The 24,163-nt window shown below is 39.3% G+C and overlaps 1 protein-coding gene across 1 annotated transcript; it reads left to right on the top strand.

Moving 5' to 3' along the window:
- The first annotated feature begins 1,264 nt into the window (after nt 1–1,264).
- LOC148855121 (putative auxin efflux carrier component 1c) lies at nt 1,265–4,886 on the top strand. Its single transcript, XM_088941036.1, has 6 exons — nt 1,265–3,010; nt 3,164–3,401; nt 3,553–3,638; nt 3,874–4,031; nt 4,244–4,320; nt 4,570–4,886. Exons 1-6 carry the CDS (start codon nt 1,819–1,821, stop codon nt 4,634–4,636), a joined length of 1,818 nt encoding a protein of 605 aa, XP_088797162.1. The 5' UTR covers nt 1,265–1,818; the 3' UTR covers nt 4,637–4,886.
- Nucleotides 4,887–24,163: the final 19,277 nt, after the last annotated feature.

The following is a 24,163-nucleotide window of genomic DNA, read 5'->3' as shown; positions in this document are numbered from 1 at the left end:
TTCCATAAGATTGACCCAGAATTGAAACCAATTATTAATGATCGGGATAATTGGGTCTGACCCATTAGACCCGATTATACTTGACATCTATAACTACCTATCATAATAACAGCTTCAATTTTATCTTTGATCATATAATCTTTATAAAAATGATAGTATAATATTAAACTGTTTAATATTGATATTATATACTGTCTGTCAAATATATCCTTTTAGACATAAAATATAACAAAAATTGAAAAAAAAAAAGCCAAAAGGCCATTATATATTATTAACTATATATAATTAATTCAGAATAGCAATAACCGGTCTCGATCAAATTATTAATTGGGACAAAACAATATAACCAGAACTGACATAATCAGTTCTTCTCTTGGGTAAACCCGACCGGCTGACCCATTGACAGCCTTATCTGCAGTTTTTATTCGAAAAAAAATCACAAAGATAAATGCATTCACCACCCCATTAATGGAGGCAATGAGGAATGTTGGGCCAGTTTCGGGTCGGGTTAAAAAGTGGTAGTTGGAGTCGAGGGGACAGAGTCTTGGGCCCACGGCCAGGGCCACAGGACCAGTAGTTTGTCATCTTGGGCAGTGGCCCTCCGTAGTCCGTAGCTGGTCATGTGATACATTTCCGTAGCTAGGACTAAGACCGAGCTTTGTATGGTCTCATTAAAAGAGGTCCTACAGGAATCAATGTATAACCAGATTATTTATTTTTTTTAAAGCGTTTGATTGGAGAATTAGTAATTAAGCTAAAAGTCTCCATCGAGCTTCTCTCCACCATCCAAGTATTATGTAAAGCAACAATATATAGTTGGATTGCAGATACCTCACCCCCTATTTTGGGCTCACAAATCTCCTCGGCGGGAGACCTTGAATGATGGGAACGGATCCTCCAAATATGGGATATGTTACAAGTTATGGAGCCCCAAACTTCTTTATTAGTCTTGTGGTAATGTGGTCCCAATTCTCATTCCATACATACACAAAATTACAGAGAGAGAGAGAGATAGAGAGAGAGAGACTTCGGTATTGCAGGTGAAAAAAGTTGGGAATCGGGTCAATGATGGTGAAGAACCCAGTTTCAAAAACCAATTGGCTTCTGCAGTTTTGCGGGTTGGCATGTCGGGTCAAGGATCATGCCACCCCAACCCATCAATGAGATAAAACTAAAAAAATAATAAATCAAAAAGCCATCCGACCAAAAGAGAGAAAAAGCGACGGTAGAAAGCTTAAAAGCTCCTAAACAAAGGACCTCAGACATACACCACAAGAACCAAATGCTTTTCCTTCACATTCACATATACTGCTGAGGAAGGAGAGAGAGAGAGAGAGAGCCCCAGGAAAAAGAAAAGAAAGCTCCCCTTCAGAATAAAAGTGAGAAGAGAAAAAAGTGAGAAGAGAAAAAAGTGAGAGAGAGAGAGAGATCACCCACTCTACCTACATCGGAGATTGGGGAGCTTATGCGCAACTCTCAAAGCTGGTTGTATTGTATAGAGTATTAGACTACAAGAGTAGTGAGAGTGAGAGAGTAGTTTGTTTGCACTTTGCAACCTCTCCCCACTAGTCCACTACGCAAAAACAAAACAACCAAAACACATGCTCCTCGATGCCATAAACCCTTCTCGCTCCTTTCTCTCTCCCTATCTCCAACTTTTTTCTTCTCCTTTACTCTCTGCTGCCGTGCTGCCGTGCTGCGTCCTCCTCTCTTCTCCCTCCTCCCTCCTCCCTCAACTCTCAACCCCTCCTCCTGCTTCTTGCTTTCTTGTTCGTTAGGTTCGTTAAAGGGTTAGTTGAAGACCTTTGGTTCAGCAAGATGATTAAATTATTAGACTTCTACCATGTCATGACTGCAATGGTTCCACTCTACGTGGCCATGATCTTAGCTTATGGCTCTGTCAAATGGTGGAAGATCTTCTCGCCGGATCAATGCTCCGGAATCAATCGCTTCGTTGCCCTCTTTGCCGTTCCACTTCTTTCCTTCCACTTCATCTCCACCAACAATCCCTACGCCATGAACTTCCGCTTCATCGCAGCAGATACCCTTCAAAAGCTTATCGTCTTGGGCATTCTGGCCGTGTGGTCCAACGTCAGCAAGCGAGGCTGCTTGGAGTGGACCATCACACTCTTTTCTCTGTCTACTCTCCCAAACACGCTCGTCATGGGCATCCCTTTGCTTAAAGGGATGTATGGAGATTTCTCGGGGAGTTTAATGGTGCAAATCGTGGTGCTTCAGTGCATCATTTGGTACACTTTGATGCTGTTCATGTTTGAGTACAGAGGGGCCAAGATGTTGATCACTGAGCAGTTTCCGGAGACAGCCGGTTCCATTGTGTCCATCGCTGTTGATTCCGATGTGATGTCGTTGGATGGCCGTGAGCCGCTGGAGACTCAGGCGGAAATTAAGGAAGACGGGAAGCTTCATGTTACTGTAAGGAAGTCCAATGCTTCCAGGTCAGAGATCTTCTCTAGACGCTCTCAAGGGTTGTCGACCACGCCGAGGCCTTCCAATTTAACAAATGCAGAGATATACTCTCTGCAGTCGTCCAGGAACCCAACTCCAAGAGGGTCCAGCTTCAATCACACGGATTTCTACTCAATGATTGCCGGTGGCCGGAACTCTAACTTCGGAGCCTCGGATGTTTATGGGCTTTCAGCGTCGAGAGGACCGACACCGAGGCCGTCTAATTATGAAGAGGATAACAAGGCTAGATTCCATCACCATGCAACAGGTGGGGCACAGTACCCGGCTCCAAATCCCGGCATGTTCTCTCCTACTGGATCCAAACCGGCCTCTAATAATACAGCTGCCACCGCTGCTGCTACTTCTGCTAAAAAGACCACCAATGGCCAAGTGCAGCAGAAACCAGAAGAAGGGACGAAAGATCTTCATATGTTCGTCTGGAGCTCAAGTGCTTCTCCAGTCTCAGATGTCTTTGGTGGTCAAGAATATGGCGTTGCAGACCAGACTGTAAAAGATGTTAGAATGGCTGTTTCTCCCGGAAAAGGTAATCAGCTTTACCTTTTTCCTTTTTTTTTTCATTGTTAATGTATACTTAATGGGTTTTGTTTATTTATTTATTTATTTATTTGCGGCTTTTGGAGCTTCATCTTTATTCCTGAATCCTGATGATTCTCATGTGTTTGATCTTGGTTATCAGTGGAGGGTCGTAGAGAGAACCAAGAAGAGTACATGGAGAGAAATGATTACAGTGGAGTAGTAGCAGATAGGGAGATGAACGATGCAGGGCACAAAATGGGTGATAGCAAACCCAAAGGCATGCCTCCTGCTAGTGTCATGACGAGGCTTATTCTGATCATGGTGTGGAGGAAACTCATCCGAAACCCCAACACATATTCCAGCCTACTCGGCCTCACTTGGTCTCTAATTTCATTCAGGTATATACGCAAACAAACGAATAAAACACGCGGAAAGGATCTAACTTGTTCAATCGTTTTTCTGAGTTGTGATGATTCCGGCCACAACTAGAATTAGCAGCAATGGAGTTTCGTGTTAAATGTGTTTGTTGTGCTGTTGGATTTGTTGCAGGTGGCACGTTGAGATGCCTGCTATAATAGCAAAGTCCATCTCAATACTGTCAGATGCGGGCCTTGGCATGGCCATGTTCAGTCTGGGTTAGTACTTTTTCCTTTCAAACAACCCTCACAACCCAAGAAATTCTCTCTCTGTCCCTCTATTTTTTGTGCTTTGTTCACTTTTGTTATTTTAGTTTATCTTTTATAATAAAAAAGCTCACCCAGACAGTGATCCTCATGATAATTGTCTCATGTCGATGACGAAAGGTCCTTAGTATAGATAGTGTTTGTGTAAGTGACTGTGGTTGATGGGCATGTCACTGGACATATACAGGTCTGTTCATGGCCTTGCAACCGAGGATCATAGCATGTGGGAATTCTATAGCATCTTTTGCCATGGCTGTGAGATTCCTTACAGGTCCAGCTGTCATGGCAGCTGCTTCCATTGCTGTTGGGCTGCGGGGCGTTCTCTTACACGTCGCCATTGTACAGGTAGTTCGATCACTTACTCGTCACTCCTCCTCCTCCTCCTCCTCCTCCTCCTCCTCCTCCTTCTATCTCTCTTCCCTAAATCCTGCCTCTTACTCTGACACTTCGAATCCGACTTCAATATCAAAAGGAAAACCTAAAAAGAATAAAACTATGGCTTACACTTCTTTACATGTTTTAACGTTTTTGATGTTTGGATGTCCAATGAAAACCAGGCTGCTCTTCCACAGGGAATTGTCCCCTTTGTCTTCGCCAAGGAATACAACGTACATCCTGATATTCTCAGTACCGCGTGAGTGTTCTATCAATATATATATATATATATATATATATATATATATATATATATATATATATATATATATATATATATATATATATATATTTTCCCCTGCAGAGTTACACTCTCTTACTTTTTCTTGCTTCCTCTGTTCTGGTTCTTCAACCTTTTACTGTTTTGGTGTAACCAATTAAGTAACTTTGTGTGTTTCAACTTTCGAGCTTTTAACTAATTAAGATATGATGGCTGTTGTTAATGTAGTGTTATTTTTGGGATGCTGATTGCATTACCCATCACGCTGGTTTACTACATTTTATTGGGTCTGTGAAAAAATCATCAACAATTGTTGCATCATCGCCTCGCCGTCGACGGAGGAGAAATTAACCAAGTGGATCAAGCCACCGGAAATGAGGACTGTGGAAGAAAACGGCGAGTTTCAAAAATGATTAATCCGATAGGCGGCAGGGGGGCTGCAGGCCATCTCTATGATGATCATGTTTAAATGGGTGGATTTTGTTTCTAGTAAAATTGTAAAATCATATTTGTAGTCAAGTGAAATCTTTTTGGTTCATTAGTTACTTCATTGTCATCATAACCTTTCACTTCTCGTCCAAGAATAGTTTGATAGAAGCAGTGATTGATATACATCCATATACAAGCTAAAAAGGGAGGAAAATTAAAGGAAAGAGAAACAAAAGAAAGGGAAAGCAGTGATGAATGATGGCTTACATTTACATTTTACCTTACAAAAAAAAAGTGAATGTGTTGGTCAAGAGAGGATGATGGGTTTCTTACTTTGGTCATGTTTTGATTAATTCTGATTTTGAATTTTGTTTACTTAGAAAGGAAACTCCATTAATGGTGTCTTTATTATGTTCCGTTGCTTAAAGTGAAATGCTAACCATATAAATACGGAGGGGAGCTGAATGAGATGAGATGAGAGCTTTAGAGTTTAGGTGTAGGTGGTGTTGAGGTGAGGAGGGGGGGCCCCCTCCATTAGTTTGATTTGATGTCGACCCATTTCGCATATTAGGCGACAACACTTCTCTTTGGTCGCTTTCGAATTTAGAGTTTTCTTCTGTTACAGAGCACCCCATATCCAAGCGTCTTCTTTCTACTTGTTTCATTATTTTCTAAATCTAAGCTTTCTTTTAGTTAGGGTGCGTTTGGCTGTTGTCTGGGGCCCCTCATGAAGGAAAGGAACCTGAAGTCCTGAATCTTCCAAATTAGTCCGAAAACTATTTATTTATGTTAAAGGTGAGATCACTGAGATGGGTCGATTGATGAATTAATTAACTATGAAGCCAACAAGGGTGACAGGTGGGAAACTTAGATTGGACCTGCCATCGGTGACACGTGTCTATTGAATGACCTTAAAGAAGATCAATAATGGCCTCATCATCATCATCACTCATCATCATCAATGTGTGGATCTGGGATCTGGCCATGGTTTACACTGGCTGTACAGAAGAGCAATATTGATAAATGGGTCATCCCAACTGGTTTTTTTTTTTTTTTTTTTTTTTTTTCAGTTGGACAAATCTAAGTGATGGGACGCATCACTCATACCAGTAAGCCACATCAATATACTTAAAACTGTCAAAGTTCGGTATGGTGTTAGTACCTCAGTGGCTCAGCCGAGTCAGTAAAGTTGACTCGTTAGAGAATCACCAAAAGTTAAAAAATTCAAGGAAAGAAAATCATATATGGTGCATAAAGGAAATAGATATAAACAAATAAAAAAAAAAAAAGATGGACATGTAGTTAGTGAATGAGCCAACTCAATCGAGTTAAATTTAGAGTCCCAAACAGAGGAATAAGGCAAGCTGACAATAAATACTGTAGAGTACTATCTGAATTCCTAAGTTTGTCTCCATGTGACAAAGCTTGTAGACAAGATGAGAAGCAAGGTCAGTTTCACGGCCCCTTTCTTGTCTCCATGTGCCAACTTTTCTTTTTGCAATTTTGGTCCAACCATCTCGATTTTGATCCAACCTTCTAATGGTCCTAATGGTCCAACCATTAGAAGAGAGTTTGCTAATTTGTATATTTAGGCAGAGGCAGAGCCCAGAGGGGCCATGCTCATGCATGGCTTGGTGCAATGGTAAAATATTGGAGTGAAAAAGGTGAAAATGTGGGTTTCAGTCTGATCTACAAATGTTAAAGCTTTTCAGGTCATCTGTATATCCAGTCCCCCCTTCCCAAGACCCCAGATCTGGGACCAATATTGGGCATTGGGTAAGGGCCCTAGCTTGTTGTATGTATTATGCTCAGCCCCCCGAAAGGTTTTTTAATTCCATTTTCCATTTTAGAGGAGAGAGATAGTGTGTGTGTACTTGCTGCTGATTGTCCTAACCATCCAAACAACATAAATTTGGATGGTTCAAGAACTCATTGGGATATGACCCATAACCAGTTAGTGTCTGTCCCATTACTTGATACAACAAGAAGGGTACAGAGAGGAAAAAAGAGAAAGGAGAAAATACAGAGACAGAGGAAGAGAGTATTATGATGGTCAGTGCTGTACTGCAGTTGCAGCCAAGATAATACTCCCAAATATCAAAGCATCATTGACAAAGAATTCTAATCCCCAACTCAAACCCCAACATAGGACATGGAGAATGAAACAAAGATGTGATCAAATCACAGATCATACTGTCTTATCAAAGTGTTTCGTCTGAGCATATATATACCGCGTACATGGAACCATGCCTGTGTTTTTTTCTCATGTCCCATGCCGATCGAAATCTCTCAACCAGCTCTTGCATGCCTTTAGCGCTTATAATGGGTAGTAGTTTTCTGAGAATTTGTTCTTTATGACCCCAACCACCAACACTAGCATTATTGTCAATAGAGATGAGCTGAATTCAATCTCATGTACACTGACAACTGCATGCTTGTCGTTAATTAATTGTTCAAGCGACATTTGCAATTTCAATTTGTAGCTGAATAAGTGCCCGTTTGGGAGCGCTGAAGCCATGTTTGATAAAAATCCAGAAAGTCAAAAATTGATTTATATAAGTGGTAAAATGGACTTTTTAGTAAAGTTATCTCATTAGCGGCTCAACCAACACAGCTCAATCAACCCAAGCCTCCCAAACGGGCTCTAAAACTCTCATATATAAAGCTAGGACCTAAAAGCCAAGGGAATATATAGAATATGTACATAATGCATGCTTCAAAAAGAGAAAAAAAAAGAAAAAAAAAAAGAAAAAAAGAAAAGACTGACATTCATGCTTGAATTAATGGTGATGTAGAGCACTTAAAAATTAAAATGTCCTTTTATGATGTACCTTTGTCACCAGAGCAAGGGAAGAGGGAAAAGGGAAAAGGTTTATATGTGAGGCAGAGGTGGAGGTGGATGATTTTGCTATCAAGTCCCATCATGTGTTGTGATATAATATCAGAACCAAGGTATTACATTAGATTTAAATTGTGTGGACTGTGGAGAAAACATAACCCTTATCAATTAGCGGAGAAGTAGTGAAAAATGGAAGGATGGGTACCTGCTTGGAGCTAGCTCTGTGATTCATGGTGCCATGACTGTTCTCTCTCTCCTCACAATATTGTTAGCTTTTGAATTGATCATGATGATGCTACAGGCTACAGCTATCTCCCATATAGAACTCTCTCAATACCAGCTGCCGGATGTCACTAAAATCCTAGCATCTGTACAAAATGACAGCGATGTGTTTTCTCAATTTCGACTTTAAATCTTTGTACTGCATCTATCTGTAAATACGTGTCTCTCAACTTCACTTCTCTCTCGATATTGTATTTTGACTTTGAAGCTTCGTGCTGCATGCACCTCTACATACATGCATGTCACTTCTCTTAAATGCATGTCATCATTTTTTATTTCTTGATAATTATTATACGACTAGTCTTTTGTTCCCAACTTGACACCAGGATGGTGACTACTGACTTTCCCTTCACATTTATTTATTTTTTTGGTTATTTGGGGATGTTTCATATAAAGAAACCAAGACTTACAATAAAGTTAACATATGTTCATAGAAAATGATTTAGTATTTAATAATTTTACATAAATTTGTATTACAATACAATTATATACATGGCAATAATGCTCTGATTGATGTTGGTGTAGTTAAAAAAAAAAAAAAAAACATTGACTTATAAAAGACCATAAACCCAATTGGTGGAATTGGAACCTGAATTGAACCGGCCGGTCCAATCCAGGGTGGTAAAGCAGTTCCTTAAAAAATATTCTAGAAAGTTCATTAAGAATCAAAAGGTAAATTAGTATCAATAGGGGTCCATGCCCAAATGGGAACCCAAGACCCGAATGCCCATTCTTCCCCAATCCTCTCCCTCCCTCCCTTCCTCTCTAGATGTGATTCTCTCTTCCACCAACGTATCAACTACCACCTTCAACCCAATACCCAAATGGGAGCCCGCCAATACCCGAATGCCCATTCTTTCCCGATCCTCTTCGTCCCTCCTTCCTTCTCTAGATATGATTCTCTCTTCCACCAACATATCAATCACCGCCTTCAACATTCAACCTCTAGCTAGGTCCAATTTCTCGAACGGGGCCATCTCTCTTCCTTTGGAGAACCACCTTGAAATAGTGCAAATTGAAGTCTGGATCCACCTTGAAATAGTGCAAATTCTTAAAATCCCAATATTAGATGGATAAATAGAGGAGATGGACTGAATTTTATTTGTGTAAGGCTTGATAAATGTCTTATAATGGAAGGTGGGACTTTTTCTTTAGTGCAACAAAGGTTTTTTCCTTGTTCATGTATCACTGTTTTTTAAGGTTGGTATTATGTTAGAAAATTTTATTCAAGTCATTTAAATTTCAAAAAATGTATATTTTCTTCTAATGCCAATTAAGTGCAGCCTCTTGACAATTAGACAGTTTGAGCTAACTACAAGTAGCTCGCCACTTGCAGGCAGCTCGTCACTTACAGGCAGCTTGGCACAGGTAACTCGCCACTTACAAGCAACTCGCCACAGGCAACCTGGCATCTTACGAACAGCTCGGGTAGAAGCACCTTGGCACATTACCGGCAGCTCGGTGCAAGGTACCTCGTTGCAGAGCAGCTTGATGTATCACAGGAAGATTTCCTACCTGACAACTGTACCAGCCAAATTTGGAGACCTGCGCCCACATCTCTCGCCAGGCAACATCGTGCCTTCCAGCCCTAAGAGATGTCCCTTGTTTGGTAGGGTCGTACTCTGCAACGGTTACCTGCGCCCACTAGCTCAACCCTGGCAAGTAATGGCTATGGTAGAGAATCAGAGGTAGTTACACCAAATCGGTCAGAACACTGCTGTATAAGAGCTTCGACCCCCCAAGGGGGATGGGGAGGAAAAATGGAGGTAACCCCTGCTCTCTAGCTCTCTCATTTCTCTAATATCATCTTCAAGCTCTCTATTATCAGAGTGCTAACTTAGCCATCAGAGTGGCCCCGTCGGGTAAACACCCCTAGGTCCTCTGATTAAGTTATCGTAGGTTCCTCGGCTCCCACCGTCTACAAGGAGGAGCAAATCATCTCATGCAAAGAGCAGTCGGGTTGCACTACACCAGGGAGCTCGCCACCAAGGCAACGCACTCAACAGCTCATCAAGGTGGCTCAGTACCAGGGAGCTCGCCAAGTAGCTCACCACCAGGGAGTTCGCCACCAAGTATCTCACCACCAGGCAGTTCACCACCAGAGAGCAGCTCCATCATCCTCTGAGTCACAGGCCACCTGGGAGCAGGTCAAAGAATGAGGTACTTACCAAAAGATTGATACATCACGAAAAAATTGGTACGTGACCATAAATGGTTACATCAATTGGCGCTATCTGTGGGAATACGCTACAAAAAACTAAGTTCTCATTCTACAAAAGCTAAGTTCTCATCCTACAAAAAGCTAAGTCCTCTTCTCCTAGAAAGCTAAGTCATCACTTTTTAGAAACTGAAGTTCTCGCTTCATAGTTTCCATTTTTATGAACTCAAAGACTATGCAGGGAGTTAACAGACTAAGCAGCTCTACCAACTTTACTTTTAATTCAGATAAAACCTCACCAGTCCTCTTCGTGAGGTCTCCCCTATAAAGATGAGCTCTTCGCAACTTCCGTGGGAGTTGGCGGCCAACAGACTACATGGGCGCCCTTGCCGGTCGAGCCTTCCAAGGCTCCCACGTGAACTGGTGACCTAAAGTTAGTAGTGCAGCCCCCGAAGTTCGAGCTCCTAGTAGCTTCTTATAGGAGTGGGTGACCAACATTACGAGGCTAATGTAACGCAATCATAGCTCTAAGGCACCCACCTGGTCAGCTCGGCACCTCACAAGTATCTCAGCACCCGGTCAGCCCGACACCTCACAAGCAGCCTGACACCTGGTCAACTCAGCACCTCACAGGCAGCTCGGCACCTGGTCAGCTTGGCACCTCACAGGTAGAGACCTCGGCACCACATAAGACCCAATCGCCTCTTTGGCATGAGAAAAGTCAAGAAGAGTGGACTACGAGTCACTCCCAAAGCCTATAGGCCACATTATTGCTTAATACCCAGTCGCCTCTTCAGCACGGGTGAAGTCAAGAAGAGTGGACTACGAGTCGCTCCCAAAGCCTACGGGCCACATTACTGCTTACGACCCAATCGCCTCTTCGGCATGGGCAAAGTCAAGAAGAGTGGACTACGAGTCACTCCCAAAGCCTACAGGCCACATTATTGCTTAAGTCCCAATCGCCTCTTCGACATGGGAAAAGTTAAGAAGAGTGGACTACGAGTCGCTCCCAAAGCCTACGGGCCACATTACTGCTTAAGACCTAGTCGCCTCTTCGGCTTGGGCAAAGTCAAGAAGAGTGGACTACAAGTCACTCCCAAAGCCTATGGGCCACATTACTGCTTAAGACCCAGTTGCCTCTTCGACACATGCGAAGTCAAGAAGAGTGGACTACGAGTTGCTCCCAAAGCCTACGGGCCACATTACTGCTTAAGACCCAATCGCCTCTTCGGCATGGGCAAAGTCAAGAAGAGTGGACTACGAGTCGCTCCCAAAACCTATGGGCCACATTACTGCTTAAGACTCAATCGCTTCTTCAGAATGGGAAAAATAAGCAAAAGTGGACTATAAGTTGCCCTCAGAGCCTAAGGGCTATAATACTGAACTGGCGGAGACCTCCTCACCTTACAGGCAACAGGCAACTCGCCACTTACAAGCAACTCCCAGAGCCTAAGAAAGTAGATCAGCGCTTACTAGCTCGTCGACTTACGGGACAAAAGGAGAAATCTACTCCCTTCGTCGAGTTATCTCAGCTCAAGAGTGGGGGGCAAGTGACGAGGGCACATTTGGCCCTCTAGTGAAATTATGACACCTGGCACCTCATGCCAACTAAGTGTAGCCTCTTGACAATTAGACAGCTCAAGCTAGCTACAAGCAGCTCGCCACTTACAGCCAGCTCGGCATAGGCAGCTCGCCACTTACAGGCAGCTCACCACAGGCAGCCTGGCATCTTACGAACAGCTCAAGTAGAAGCACCTCGGCACATTACCGGCAGTTCAGTGCAAGGTAGCTCGTTGCAAAGCAGCTCGGCGTATCGTAGGAAGATTTCCTACCTAACAACTGTACCTGCCAAATCTGGAGACCTACGCCCACGTCTCTCGTCAGGCGGCATCGTGCCTACCAGCCCTAAGAGATGTCCCTTGTCTGGCAGGGCGTACTCTGCAACTGTTACTTGTGCCCACTAGCTTAGCCCTGGCAAGTAACGACTATGGTAGAGAATCAGAGGCGGTTATGCCAAATCTGTCAGAACACTGTTGTATAAGAGCTCCGACCCCCAAGGGGAGAGGGGGAGGAAAAATGGAGGTAACCCCTGCTCTCTAGCTCTCTCATTTCTTTAATATCATTTTCAAGCTCTCTACTATTAGAGTGCTAACTTAGCCATTAGAGTGGCCCCGCTGGGTAAACACCCCCGGGTCCTCTGATTCAGTTCTCGTAGGTTCCTCGGCTCCTGCCGTCTGCAAGGAGGAGCAGATAATCTCATGCAGAGAGCAGTTGGTTGCACTACACTAGGGAGCTCGCCACCAAGGCAGCACACTCAGCAGCTCATCAAGGTGGCTCACTAATAGGGAGCTCGCCAAGTAGCTCACCACCAGGGAGTTCGCCACCAAGTAGCTCACCACCAAGCAATTCGCCACCAGGGAGCTCCTACATCCTCTGAGTCACAGGCCACCTGAGAGCAGGTCAAAGGATGAAGTACTTTGCAAAAAGATTGATACATCACAAAAAAATTGGTACGTGACCAGAAACGGTTACATCAAGTTCTAAGTAAGATGTTGAATATATAGATTGAAACAATCGAACATAATTCTGATAAAACCTCATTTGGAGATGTGGAATATAAGATTTGGAAATCAACCTACAAAATAATCTCAATAATGTAAATAAAATGGCTCTATAAAAATGCATAGAATGAGTTTTTTTTTTAAGAAAAGAAAAGAAAAGCCTTTTTTAATGATAAAAGAATATTGTAGAAGGGGGGTGACATAAAAGCTGACCCCTGTTCAATATATAGAGAGAATAACTTTACATATATACATATATACATACTGTTCGGATTCCAAAGTTAGGACTTTGGGAGTTCTCCAGCCGATGATTGAAGGATTCCTCGGCCACACTCCTCATTGCCCAGATCCCAAGCACCGAGGAGCACCAAGTTGACTAGATGCTCAACCATGCTTCAACTTGCAAGTTCTTCAACTGAGGAACCAAGCGGGAGCACTTTATTCCTCGACTTCAAAACTGGGGGAGTGGTGTTCGGGTCATGGTTGAGCTAGTCTTGAGAGACACATGGCCACCTAGTCATCGCCCGATTAGCCTAACCACGTCAGCATAGCTCAGCCACGACGGCATAGTCCATCCACGTCGAGGTAGCTCGATCGAGCTACGCTACTATTATGGCCCCCCATCTTATCCCCTTAGTCACATCAGCTACATGTTAGGCGGATAAACACAACTACAGATAAGAGGAGAGAGGAAGACAACTCCGTCGGGGAATAGGACTCTAGCCCAAGGACCTTGGCGGTAAACCTCATCCCAACAACCCCGGAAGCTCAATCCGACCAAGACACGGATCTTTGGCTATAAAGAGGCACTCCCCGCTCAAGGTAAGGGATTCAAACTTCTGACATCCGTATTGCTATTCTGCTTGGACCAGCATCCCTATATCTCGGCCCGGCCATCCATCACCTCCTACTGACTTGAGTGTCGGAGTACCTACCCGGGGATAACTCCTCGGGCCTCTGACTTCTCCTTTCATGATTACAAGTCTTGAAGCACGGCATCGTCCTTGTAGCTCAACACTGCCCTGTTGGCAAAGACTATCTGGTTGCTGTTCTCAGTTCGTGCACCACCTCCGATTGAGTAGCATCACATACATACAAACATACATATATATATATATATATATATATATATATATATATATATATATATATATATATATATAATTTGAAAATATATATAGGGTTACAAAAGACTTTAAAATGAGTGTTTGGAATTGAAACCCTTATTTGGTCTCAATGATCTCCATACTGCTTCCAATTAAATTTCGGCACTTCTTCCTTATACTCGCGATTCCTTTTTATTTTTCTTCATTGCAACATATTCTTGATTTTGTGTATCCTTTATTGGTGAAGTAGCTTCCTTGCTTGTTTCAAACAATAACCACACCTTGGAGTTCGGAAGAGTAACTCTGAATTTTTGTTTATATTTTATATTGTCATTTGGTGCCAATTAGGCACCACCACATAGGCAAAAAGGTGAAAATGCTGTCTCCATTTTGTAAGAAATTTCAAAATGTTGTTTCTTTTAAAAGTTATTCATCGAATTCAAGGCATTCATTGTTGCTTGAAACAGCTTTAAAACAACTAGATAACAGAAATGCTTTCTAGAAACAACTCTGGTACCAAATACCACCTTCGGGGAGAATTAAAAATAAAGCCTAGGAGTCACAATTTGATCCTTAAGGCTCTATTTAGAAAATATGCAAATATGTAGAGTGTAAAACGGTTTATATAAATTGTAAAATTAGGTTAGTTTTGCATTGACAAATTTACCTTCTTACTAAACAGACTTTTATATGTAATGGATTCAAGCATGAATTCCAATAAAGCATATGTTTTTTTTTTTTTTTTTTTTTTTTTTTTTTTTTTATCAAAAGCCCACTTGAATGCAAATTTACTTCTTTTTTATTGATGTAATTTTACATCTTATTATCAATGTAAATATGCATTGGTCTGTCATTTATCAATGCATAAATGTAATGTTGCCAAACACAAGCAAAAGTAAATCGGAATGCAAATTTATCCTGAATCGGAATTTACACTCCATTTACATCGTTTCTAAACGACAGCCTAAACAAGAAATAGCTAGAATGGTCTTTGTTTTACTATTGAATGGATGGATACATATGAAAAATGCTTCACCAACTGCTACTTTTTGAATCCTCCAAAAGACTCCAAAACGGAGACCTAGTATTCAAGCACAATTGGCAAGCACACGCACACACTTCTCCAACTCGTCCTTAAGCGTACATGTCTTACCACATGAAAACCTAGCTAAGGGCCTAAGACATATACAGGCCAAGTAGCTAGCGTCTCTCTTATTAGCTAAGAAAAAGCATTCTAGACAATGTGGAGCCTACCCTTAATGTAAACAACAAAGAATTGCAAATAAGCTATGAGAAATCAACAAAAAATGTTAAATAGATTAAAGTATGTAAATTATATAATAAGCATAATAGCTCGGAAACTAAAAGGTAGAGAGAGAGAGAGTGTATGTGTATGATCACTGATAATGTTATCTTACTCAAAGCAAAAGTTAGATATATTTATTACAAATTTCTTTCATTTTAAGAAGATCAGCAATTTAAGACATTGTTGGATAACCACTGAATTTTCTTAACTAAGTGGCTTATTAATTACTTTATCTTTTAGTGGATAAAATAATTAAATAATAAAACATTACATTCAAGTTCAACTTAGCTGTTACCAAACAACTGAAATTTCTGTTTTTAAGGAAAGATTTATGAATGAAAACTAGGAGGACATAAGCCTCACCCCTAAGGAAACAATACATGAGAGCAAATGCTCCTAAGAAAATTAAAAGTAAATATAATCTTAAGTGGAATACCACGGGTAGTAACCTTTATTTGGCCTTGAGGATTTACACAATGGTGCCTTAAGCTTCGTTGATTCATGTTCCTCTTTGGATTTATGAGACCTTTTTCAATGAATAGTTATAAAACTTGAATCCAATATGCTATCTTCTATTGTTTGGTTCCTCACTGTTTTTGAAATAGATATCAACAGATTAAGCTTTCATTTCTTTATTTTGGACTTTTGTTCTTATTATAGTAGGTTGAGCTTCTTCAGTTACTTTGATGTTTTGTAGCAGCACTGTACTTGATATTTAGTTGTTTTTGTATCATGTCACTTAATCTTCTTAGCTCTATAATCTAAGCTTTCTACCTCTGTCTTCTTCTTGGTTAATCTCCATGGTGTTTGGAAGCGTGGGCACTTTTTGGGACCGGTTTTTAAGAAAAAACGTTCATACTTTCAAAACCCATTTTTCATAAAAAAAAAAACGCTTCTGTCACGTAGGTAGTGAGCAACACTATACTGTTTGGTAAGGTGATTTTCATCACAGTTTTTCATGTATGTGCTGACAGATAAACACCACATAGGATATACATCAGTCAACCATTGGGGAAAACGATTGCATCAGTGGGGTCCCGATTTTCGAGCCTGCCTGATTTTTTAATAATTGGCTGAACTAAACAATGAGATACATGGGCATTTTAACAAACAAGAAACGCCCGTATGAATCTGATGTGGCACCGTTTTTTTGAAAAACGGCCATGATTCCAAACATCTCCCTCATTGTGCCAAAACTTCTCAACAGCCTCATCGTTGATTAGAGATTCCTCCACTGCCCAACTTGATTGGAGATCTTCCATAAGCACTCTTCCTAACAAATGCGAATGTCGATGGTTCTGATGATTTGTCAATTTCCTCTTCTAAGAAAACCATCGTTAGCTCTTCCAGGGCCACTTCAATGTTTGAGTCTTCAAATCAATCTCAAATGTATAAGAGGGAAGATTGGTTGCAGTGTTGTTGAGGCTTTCAACAAGGAAATATAAGAGTTATCGGAGGGATCCCCAAGGGGATCGGAAACCCTATCCACCATCTCTATTCCATCTTTCTTTCTGATCCAATAGCCGAAATTTACTTATAACTTCTACATTATCCCCTCGATCATATTTTGTGCTAATACTCACCAAAATTTTTATTCTCATTTTAATTTGTTTAATAAATAATTTAGATGGGGCAGAATGGAAACTTATATAATTTTACATCTTGATGGACATTATCCCCTCGATCATATTTTGTGCTAATACTCACCAAAATTTTTATTCTCATTTTAATTTGTTTAATAAATAATTTAGATGGGACAGAATGGAAACTTATATAATTTTACATCTTGATGGATTATTATTTCTTTGAATGAAAATTTTATTTTCAATAAAAATTGCAATCAATGGACCGCATTTGTGAACATATACTCCAGATTCGGGAACGAAAATCCATGACTATGTCCTCCGAAGACTAGGATCATTGGATAAGACTAGAATCATTGGATAACACAATGGTAGAGAAGAAGGGATAAAAGTAATGGAGACTCAATGGACTAATTTTGGTTGAAACATTATGTGGATTAAGGGTGTTGATTGTGCGGTTCAAATTGCAAAACCAAATCGAACTAAATCAAATTCGCAGTTTGGTTCAATTTATTCTTAAAAATGGGTTGGTTCAATTTGATATTTTCTGAATTTGTGGTTTACAGTTTCAGTTTGGTCTATTAGATTTTACAAATCAAAAACTGTAAACCGCTATTTATATATATATATATATATAAATTATAAATATATAATAAATTCTTTAATTTTATAATAAAATAAAAGTTATAACTTTTAACTTTTTAGGGGTATTATTTGGGCTTTCTAATTTGGTCTATGATCTTCTCTAAACCACACTAAATCGGACTGCCAACATCCCTAATGTGGAAAGAACTACTCAGAATTGGGGGCCAAACTAAAACATCTAACTATTGGATAGCTTTTCTGCATCGTCAAATTGTTAAATGGTTCGCTTTGGTTCAGTTTGGAACAATCAATTTTAAATTTAGTGTTTTAGACCCATTGAGTTAGATTAAGATTGCAATTTGATTTATGTTATCCCGAACCCAACCCAAAAATGTCATATTATCTTAAGAAGAATTAAGGTTAGTATTAAAAAATATGAACCTGACATTACTTTGCGTTGAGTTAATGTTGGACTTGGGCAAACCAATCCAACCATTGATATTTTCACATATACACATCCATGCATATGCGGCATGAGGAATTTTAAGTTTAGATGTAAAGATTTTCTTAAAATACTAGAATTTTGTCCTTATATACAACATTATTATATATCATACGATATCTGTCCCTCTATGTTTGTTATTGAGGCCCCAGACAGATTTCTTTCATTGGGTTGAGTAGGTATTGAGTACATGGGTTAGGAAAATCTGGTAGGATCCGGATTAAAATTTAATATTTGGGATAGGCCGGGTTGACCTCAACCCTACCCAACATATAATTTCTAAAATCTATTAACCACGTGTTCTTATCTTTGATGCATTTGCATTATCTCTCCCTAGTTGTGAATAAAGACCGTAAGAAAGAAACAAAACAGACGATACTAATAGAAAGGTTTCTGTCTTGTTTCTCTAATTGAGCTCTATGGAATGTTGCATTTGATGTTATTTTCATGCAAGGTTTCTTTTCCACTTATTCAAAATTTTACAGTACAAGAACATGTTTATGAGACCTTGTTTACCAAAATTTAAAAAAATAAAAATGTTTAAAGGTACTAGTACTGAGGAGATGCAGTACTGAAGACATAAATGCCACTATTTAGGTAGGGTTTCAAATGAAATATTAGGCTATTAGCTAATAAGAGTTGGAAGATGTCTAAAAGAAAAAGGATGGGCCACCCAATCTAATTTTAGTTGAAAACATTTTATATTCGTAAGATTCTAGGGACAAGGCATTTGTTCAAGCAAACTCCACATGCTTTGGTCTTGTGCATGCAGTGTAATCGAGTGCATGGAAGCCTTTTTCAGCTTACCATGTTCACCTGTCTAGGAAATTTCAGGAGAACTGGGTCCATTTGTCTGGTTTGATTATCAGATTCAATCTCAATCTTGTTTTATCTTGAGCAGATAAAAGAAGATCTTTCCTAGATGAATCCTAGAGAACCCTAATATAATTAATCTGGGCTTTTTCACTTGTAATGCATCCCATGGGAAGTCTAATAATTATCTAATTGAGCAAGCTTATAGACATGGATTTTAAGATGAAAACTGATTGCCAATGATCTTAGTAAGAGGTGAAATAACCTTAATGTTATCTTTGTGATCTGTCACATCTTCAATTTGATCACTCTGGGTTTGTTGATAAGTTAATGGAGATCTTAAGGAGTAGGACGGATAATGAAGGCTGAAAATTAGTTTTAATGGGAGGTTCTTAAAAGAACCATTAACAAAGATTGCTTACACTGGTGAATGAAACTTCTGTAAATTTTTACTAGTTTTAAAAGCTATATTAAGTGCATTAATTAATTAGCTAGTATTAGCTAAACATTAAATCAGATATTAATAAACGCTGTTAAAAAATTTTTATTAATTTACATTTCACAAAGTGTACTTTCACATTTAATAAGGTATATTTATCATTATGTTCAATCAATCACACCTTTTGCTGCACCATAAACCATAAAATTTGCCTAATTTTATGTTTTAGACGGAAACTACTAACCTTTCTTGCTTTCTCATTTCTTGTTGAGAAAGAAAGGTGAGGAAATTATTCCTTTAGCTTTTTAAATAATACTTTACGGCACTTGATTTGTTAAGGGTCTTAACCAAACTAAGTCATTTTTCCAACCTTAAAAGAATTATCTAATGTCCAACGTCAGTAAAACCCACTATTTTAGGACTTTTGACTCACTAATTAAAGCACAATGAAAAGCAATCTAGCTTCAATAATAAGAGTTTGAGGCACTACACGACAATTTGGGACAAACCTTTTTATGGGTTTCAGACACTACAGCCATACATCAGCAATATATAATAAGATGCCATTCATGGGGATATAAAACTTAGATATTAGCTTTTCTGGCATTTAAAAAAAAATGAAGTGAGATCATCATTTGAGGCTGAAATCATGTGGATATGTAAGTGTTGAAATGGAAATGTTTTCGATCCCCAAGTTAGGTTAGAGGATTGATTCTTGGACTGCAACTTGATGATTATAAGACACAGTGAGTGTAATGGATGGTTTATATGGTTGGAGGATTTACTAGTCCTGAATAGCTTTTCTGACCCTTTAGAGGAACAAATAGAATCTATGGCCAGGGTGGTGGGTTTATAGATTATTACATACATATACAATTCAGGGTTGGCAAAATATCTGGTCTTGAATTGTAGAATCTAACCATTTTGCAAGGATGAAAAGGACAGTTGAATGGTAGAATTGTACTCCATAAGTCTGCAACTTGAAAGCTCATTTGAATAAATATGCAAAATACTCCGAAAAGGCATCCTTGTTAGTGGAGAGCATTGAGAGCACTTGATCCGTACGTACCATTGCCCTTAAGGGTTCTCTGTAAAACCTTTATATAGAATGTTTAAGTTAATTTCTTGTTTTGATTAGAAGAGAACCAAGGAGCTTCTTAATAAGCTTTTTGACCACCAATCTCATCTGATCAGGATTAATTGATGGAGTTCTTCTCCTTTTAATGGGGTATTTTTTTTCGGATTTTGAGAGGGAGAAAAGTTGGTCAATGGGATTTTGGTTCCCATTGACCAAAAATATTTCATGTTCTTTTTTCAAATTTATGTGGGGACCAGGAAAGGTTTATTTTCCTGGGTATTGGGTAAGTGATACCCATCTTCTAGGTGAATAGATAACTTCCCACCTAGGGAGAAAGTTGTCAATACTTGAATGGGACAAAAATGTCCTTTTTAATAATGAATTTTTTTATGGCTAAAATAGCCATTGTCTTATTTACATGAGAAATGAGAAATAAAAGAATGTGGACAAATGCACTTACCCAGATAAGTGTTTCCCTAAGAAAGCTTACCCTGTTAACTGCATTTACGTGGATAAATAACCTACCAAAAAGCAAATGAGGCCTAACATTTAATTTAAGATTGGCTAGGATTTTATTTTTCTTTTCTTACGCTTTGCTTTCACTGTACATGAGAAAGGTAAATTCATGTTCTCCTACATGGAGGTATAGCGAATGTTCCTTTTCTATACTTTTAGTCCATCAGTCAACTGTAAAATCATCAATCTATGTCATTTTGTTTTTGTCTTGGGGCATTTGATGAAGCAGGGAGCCCATTTGGTGTTGACTTTGGTACTTGTGTGTGTGTCAATCTCTCTCTCCTCTGTGTGTGTCAGTTCTTGAGTTATTTTGTTTGATTGGTATATTTGACCCATACAGTACGTGATCAAGTAATTGAAATTTCTTGGTGTCGGTAATCAACGAATAGAATGCTTAATTAAAGAAATGCAAAACACTGATCTTAGGATATTCTCACCCGCCTGTACCCCTCCAAGAACAAATTAGTTTTTCTACATTCTGTAATAATTTAGAAATAGCAGAGAATATAAATTCCTAGCACAAACACCTGTATTGCCTTTATACTGAGTAAAGCTTTAACTGATGACCAGAGATGTTAACAATACTAAAGCAATAGACCAGATACACTTTGAAACCTTGATTAGATATTTCTAAGTTTGGAAATTTCGTTCTTCTCACTCTACACTTCTGGGCAAATTCATTTCTAAGCTATCATCATGTAGAGGTAGTTCTTTTCTTTCATAGAGTCAAGCTATGTCTGAGCTTCGAAACCAATCCCCTTAGAGTTAATTCACCAGGAATGGGAATGAAATTCTCCCCGACCAAACAGTGTCTAAATATTGTAATACTGCATGTGGGAATAGGTTTCTCCAGCCATCTACCGGCTAACTCATAACAAATTAAAAGTGGTTCGGTATCAGTACCGATCATCTACTGTAGATGCTTAATTTTTTTGTGAAACTAAATATTCAAGCTTTCAAAGGTTATAAGGCACATAGGAATAACAGCGTGCTAGATCATGAGGAGGATGAGTAGGTGAGTATCCCAAAGATGAGGAATCTGTTAGATATAGTGTCATGATCAATGGTGAAGCCATAATCCCCTAGGCTAAAAAAAACTCAAAATTTAAGAGCAGGGTGAAGAGGCTGATAGAAGTGTATAGATAGATAGATATCATTTGTAGCTCTAAATTGACTCAATCAACAGGCCATGGGTTACACATTAAACTTCTTTTTTCAACCATAGATTATTGTATAAATTGAGGAAAGGGCTACAGGAGAAGAGGTTAGCTAGAGAAAGATCAAAGAGCTTATAGTATTTGCATATCATTTTTCTTCAATTTGTGGGAAACAAAAGGACATTTGTGTAGTGAAGATCCAGAGCCGAGCTTGGCTCTTCTCCTTATAGACTTGTAGTCTTAGCTCAAATGATCAATATCTCATCATTTTTTTTTTGGTGAGTTTTAGCCATCGATGGAGGTGTTTAGAACCATAATGTCTCCATGAGAAAAACTTAACGATAAGGACAGATGTTGAGTATTAACCTTAAAATGAGACAATTTCAAGCCACTTGTATACTTTATTGAAGCAGCTGGGATTGAAACCTACCTTTATAATAAATAATTCTGTTTTCTGGTTATTTCGCCATTGATTCATGGGCTATAGAAAAGGAGCAGAACTGAATTGAGAAATCATCTGGTATGCCAATAGGGTCCTGAGGTTCATTATTATATCAAAGATGGAATCTGTTGAATATGATATGGACTCATGCCCATCATATATAATATTAAACTTAAATAAATAATTCCTACACATCTTATAGCCATCTGTAAATGATCCAACACTAGGTATGTATTTTGATCCCATCTGATTAAGTAAATGATAGCTTCCATGAAAGATATCTCCACGTTATTGTCTAGTAGAAAGGAAAAAAGAAAAGTGGGATGAGTATGTAAGACATAAATAAATATAAGCCAGGCCCACAGATGGCCATTGCCGACCATTCGGTTCCCTTCCACATTGTTATGTTCACGGAGCTTCTTGGTAGGACCAGAACATCAGTATTCAGTACCAAGAACAGGTGAGAGAGAGAGAGAGAGAGAGAGATTGGCATCAAATAGACCATATTGATTCTCAAAACCCTAATTAACAAAATAAAAGGAAATGGTAAGAATGATATTCCATTAATTCTTCATCATTGACAGTCATGGCACCGTTGATACTCAACCCAATACCTACAACTCAACAAAGCCTTAATCTTTCTATTTGCCAATTTTGATAGGGTTTATATAATTATATTGAAATGTAAGTGCTATGGTCTTTGCACAATCATAGAATCTTTCATTGATGTATTAGCCTTTATCTGGTTGTTGCCTTGGTTAGTGTTGGAAACTGGTCACCGATTAAATAGATGCCCCAATTATTGAACGACTGAAGATTAACTAATGAGCTAACAGTCCCACGAGTACGAATGAGGATGTCCATCATCCAAATTCATGAAACTCATTAATTAGTTTATATATTATCAGGTAGATTAGATATATAATAAGAAAACAGTGCCATAAGTATTACGTACAGTCATCGCCATCGGTGTTACAGACCAAACCATGAGATGGTCATAAGATCGAAGTTAAGAATTAGGTTAGGTAGATCTGATATTTAATTCAGAAAGACATTCAAGTCAGGATCCACTAATTGGGCAGTGGTCTCAATTAAGATACCACAATTAATGAATACAGGAAGAGAGACATGAATTGAATAGTGCTTATTATTAATAAGTTCATCGATCAGTCACCACTGAACTGAACGCATTTATAGGAATGAAGGGAGGGTGGATATGGGGGTTAAAGCAGGTGGGGACAGAACTCAGAAGGCCAAATGTATATATCTAGAGAGAGAGAGATGGTCATGTGTGTTTGTGGGTGTGGGTAATGTTTGATGTCTCCCACTAGCTTGTGTTGGGTCGGCCATTGTAGAGACACAAGTATGTGGATTGTCCTGTCGATATTAGGGTTGTTGCCGCCTCCTCTTCTCTAACTTCATTCTCACTCTCATATATCTACAAACAACACTAGCATTTCACAAGCACGTCTTATCGCTTGTGAGCTGATGAGAGCCAAGCGGTTTGTATGCTAGCTTGTATGGGCGTGCGCCATGGTCTGTTTGTTTTTTTCCCATTCAAGATTCCCTACTCAAATGCTGAAAGGAATTAATTCTTTGTGAATTCCGCCTTTCCATTATTAAAAGTCTTTTGTTCTCTTCTACTTAAACTTTTCACCCATAACAACCCTTCTCTCTCTCTCTCTCTGAGTCAGATAAGCAGAGCTTCAATAAACAAGGTTAAACACTTACAAAACAAAGTTAGACTTTTTACAAACCAAAAATCTGCCAAGCATCCTAAGAAACTTCAAACAAGCAATATCGGTTATCTTTCTGCAGAGTGCAGGCTTTGGAGGCATTTTCTGCCACGATGAGTTGATATTGGCGGTGATATGTATAAATGAGCCACATGCATCGAAAAAGTAGAAATAGAATGAAGAAGGCACCTCGATCGGCTTCTACATGTGATCATGTCAAATAGAAATTGGATGGCAAATAGAAATCGATGTTAGGTGGGTCCAAATTTAATTTATATTTGAATTTGAAT

This window comes from Nelumbo lutea, chromosome 4, assembly GCF_056320005.1.
Source record: "Nelumbo lutea isolate HS-2025 chromosome 4, American lotus-T2T, whole genome shotgun sequence".
Taxonomy (NCBI): domain Eukaryota; kingdom Viridiplantae; phylum Streptophyta; class Magnoliopsida; order Proteales; family Nelumbonaceae; genus Nelumbo; species Nelumbo lutea.
This window is presented reverse-complemented; position numbering and strand designations above follow the sequence as displayed.

Bases quoted from the DNA above. Each gene is read 5' to 3' on its own strand.
- LOC148855121 (XM_088941036.1), top strand. From the start codon at position 1,819: ATGATTAAATTATTAGACTTCTACCATGTCATGACTGCAATGGTTCCA. The intron at 3,402-3,552 runs GTATATACGCAA...GATTTGTTGCAG, and splicing joins TGGTCTCTAATTTCATTCAG to GTGGCACGTTGAGATGCCTG. The intron at 3,639-3,873 runs GTTAGTACTTTT...GGACATATACAG, and splicing joins CATGGCCATGTTCAGTCTGG to GTCTGTTCATGGCCTTGCAA.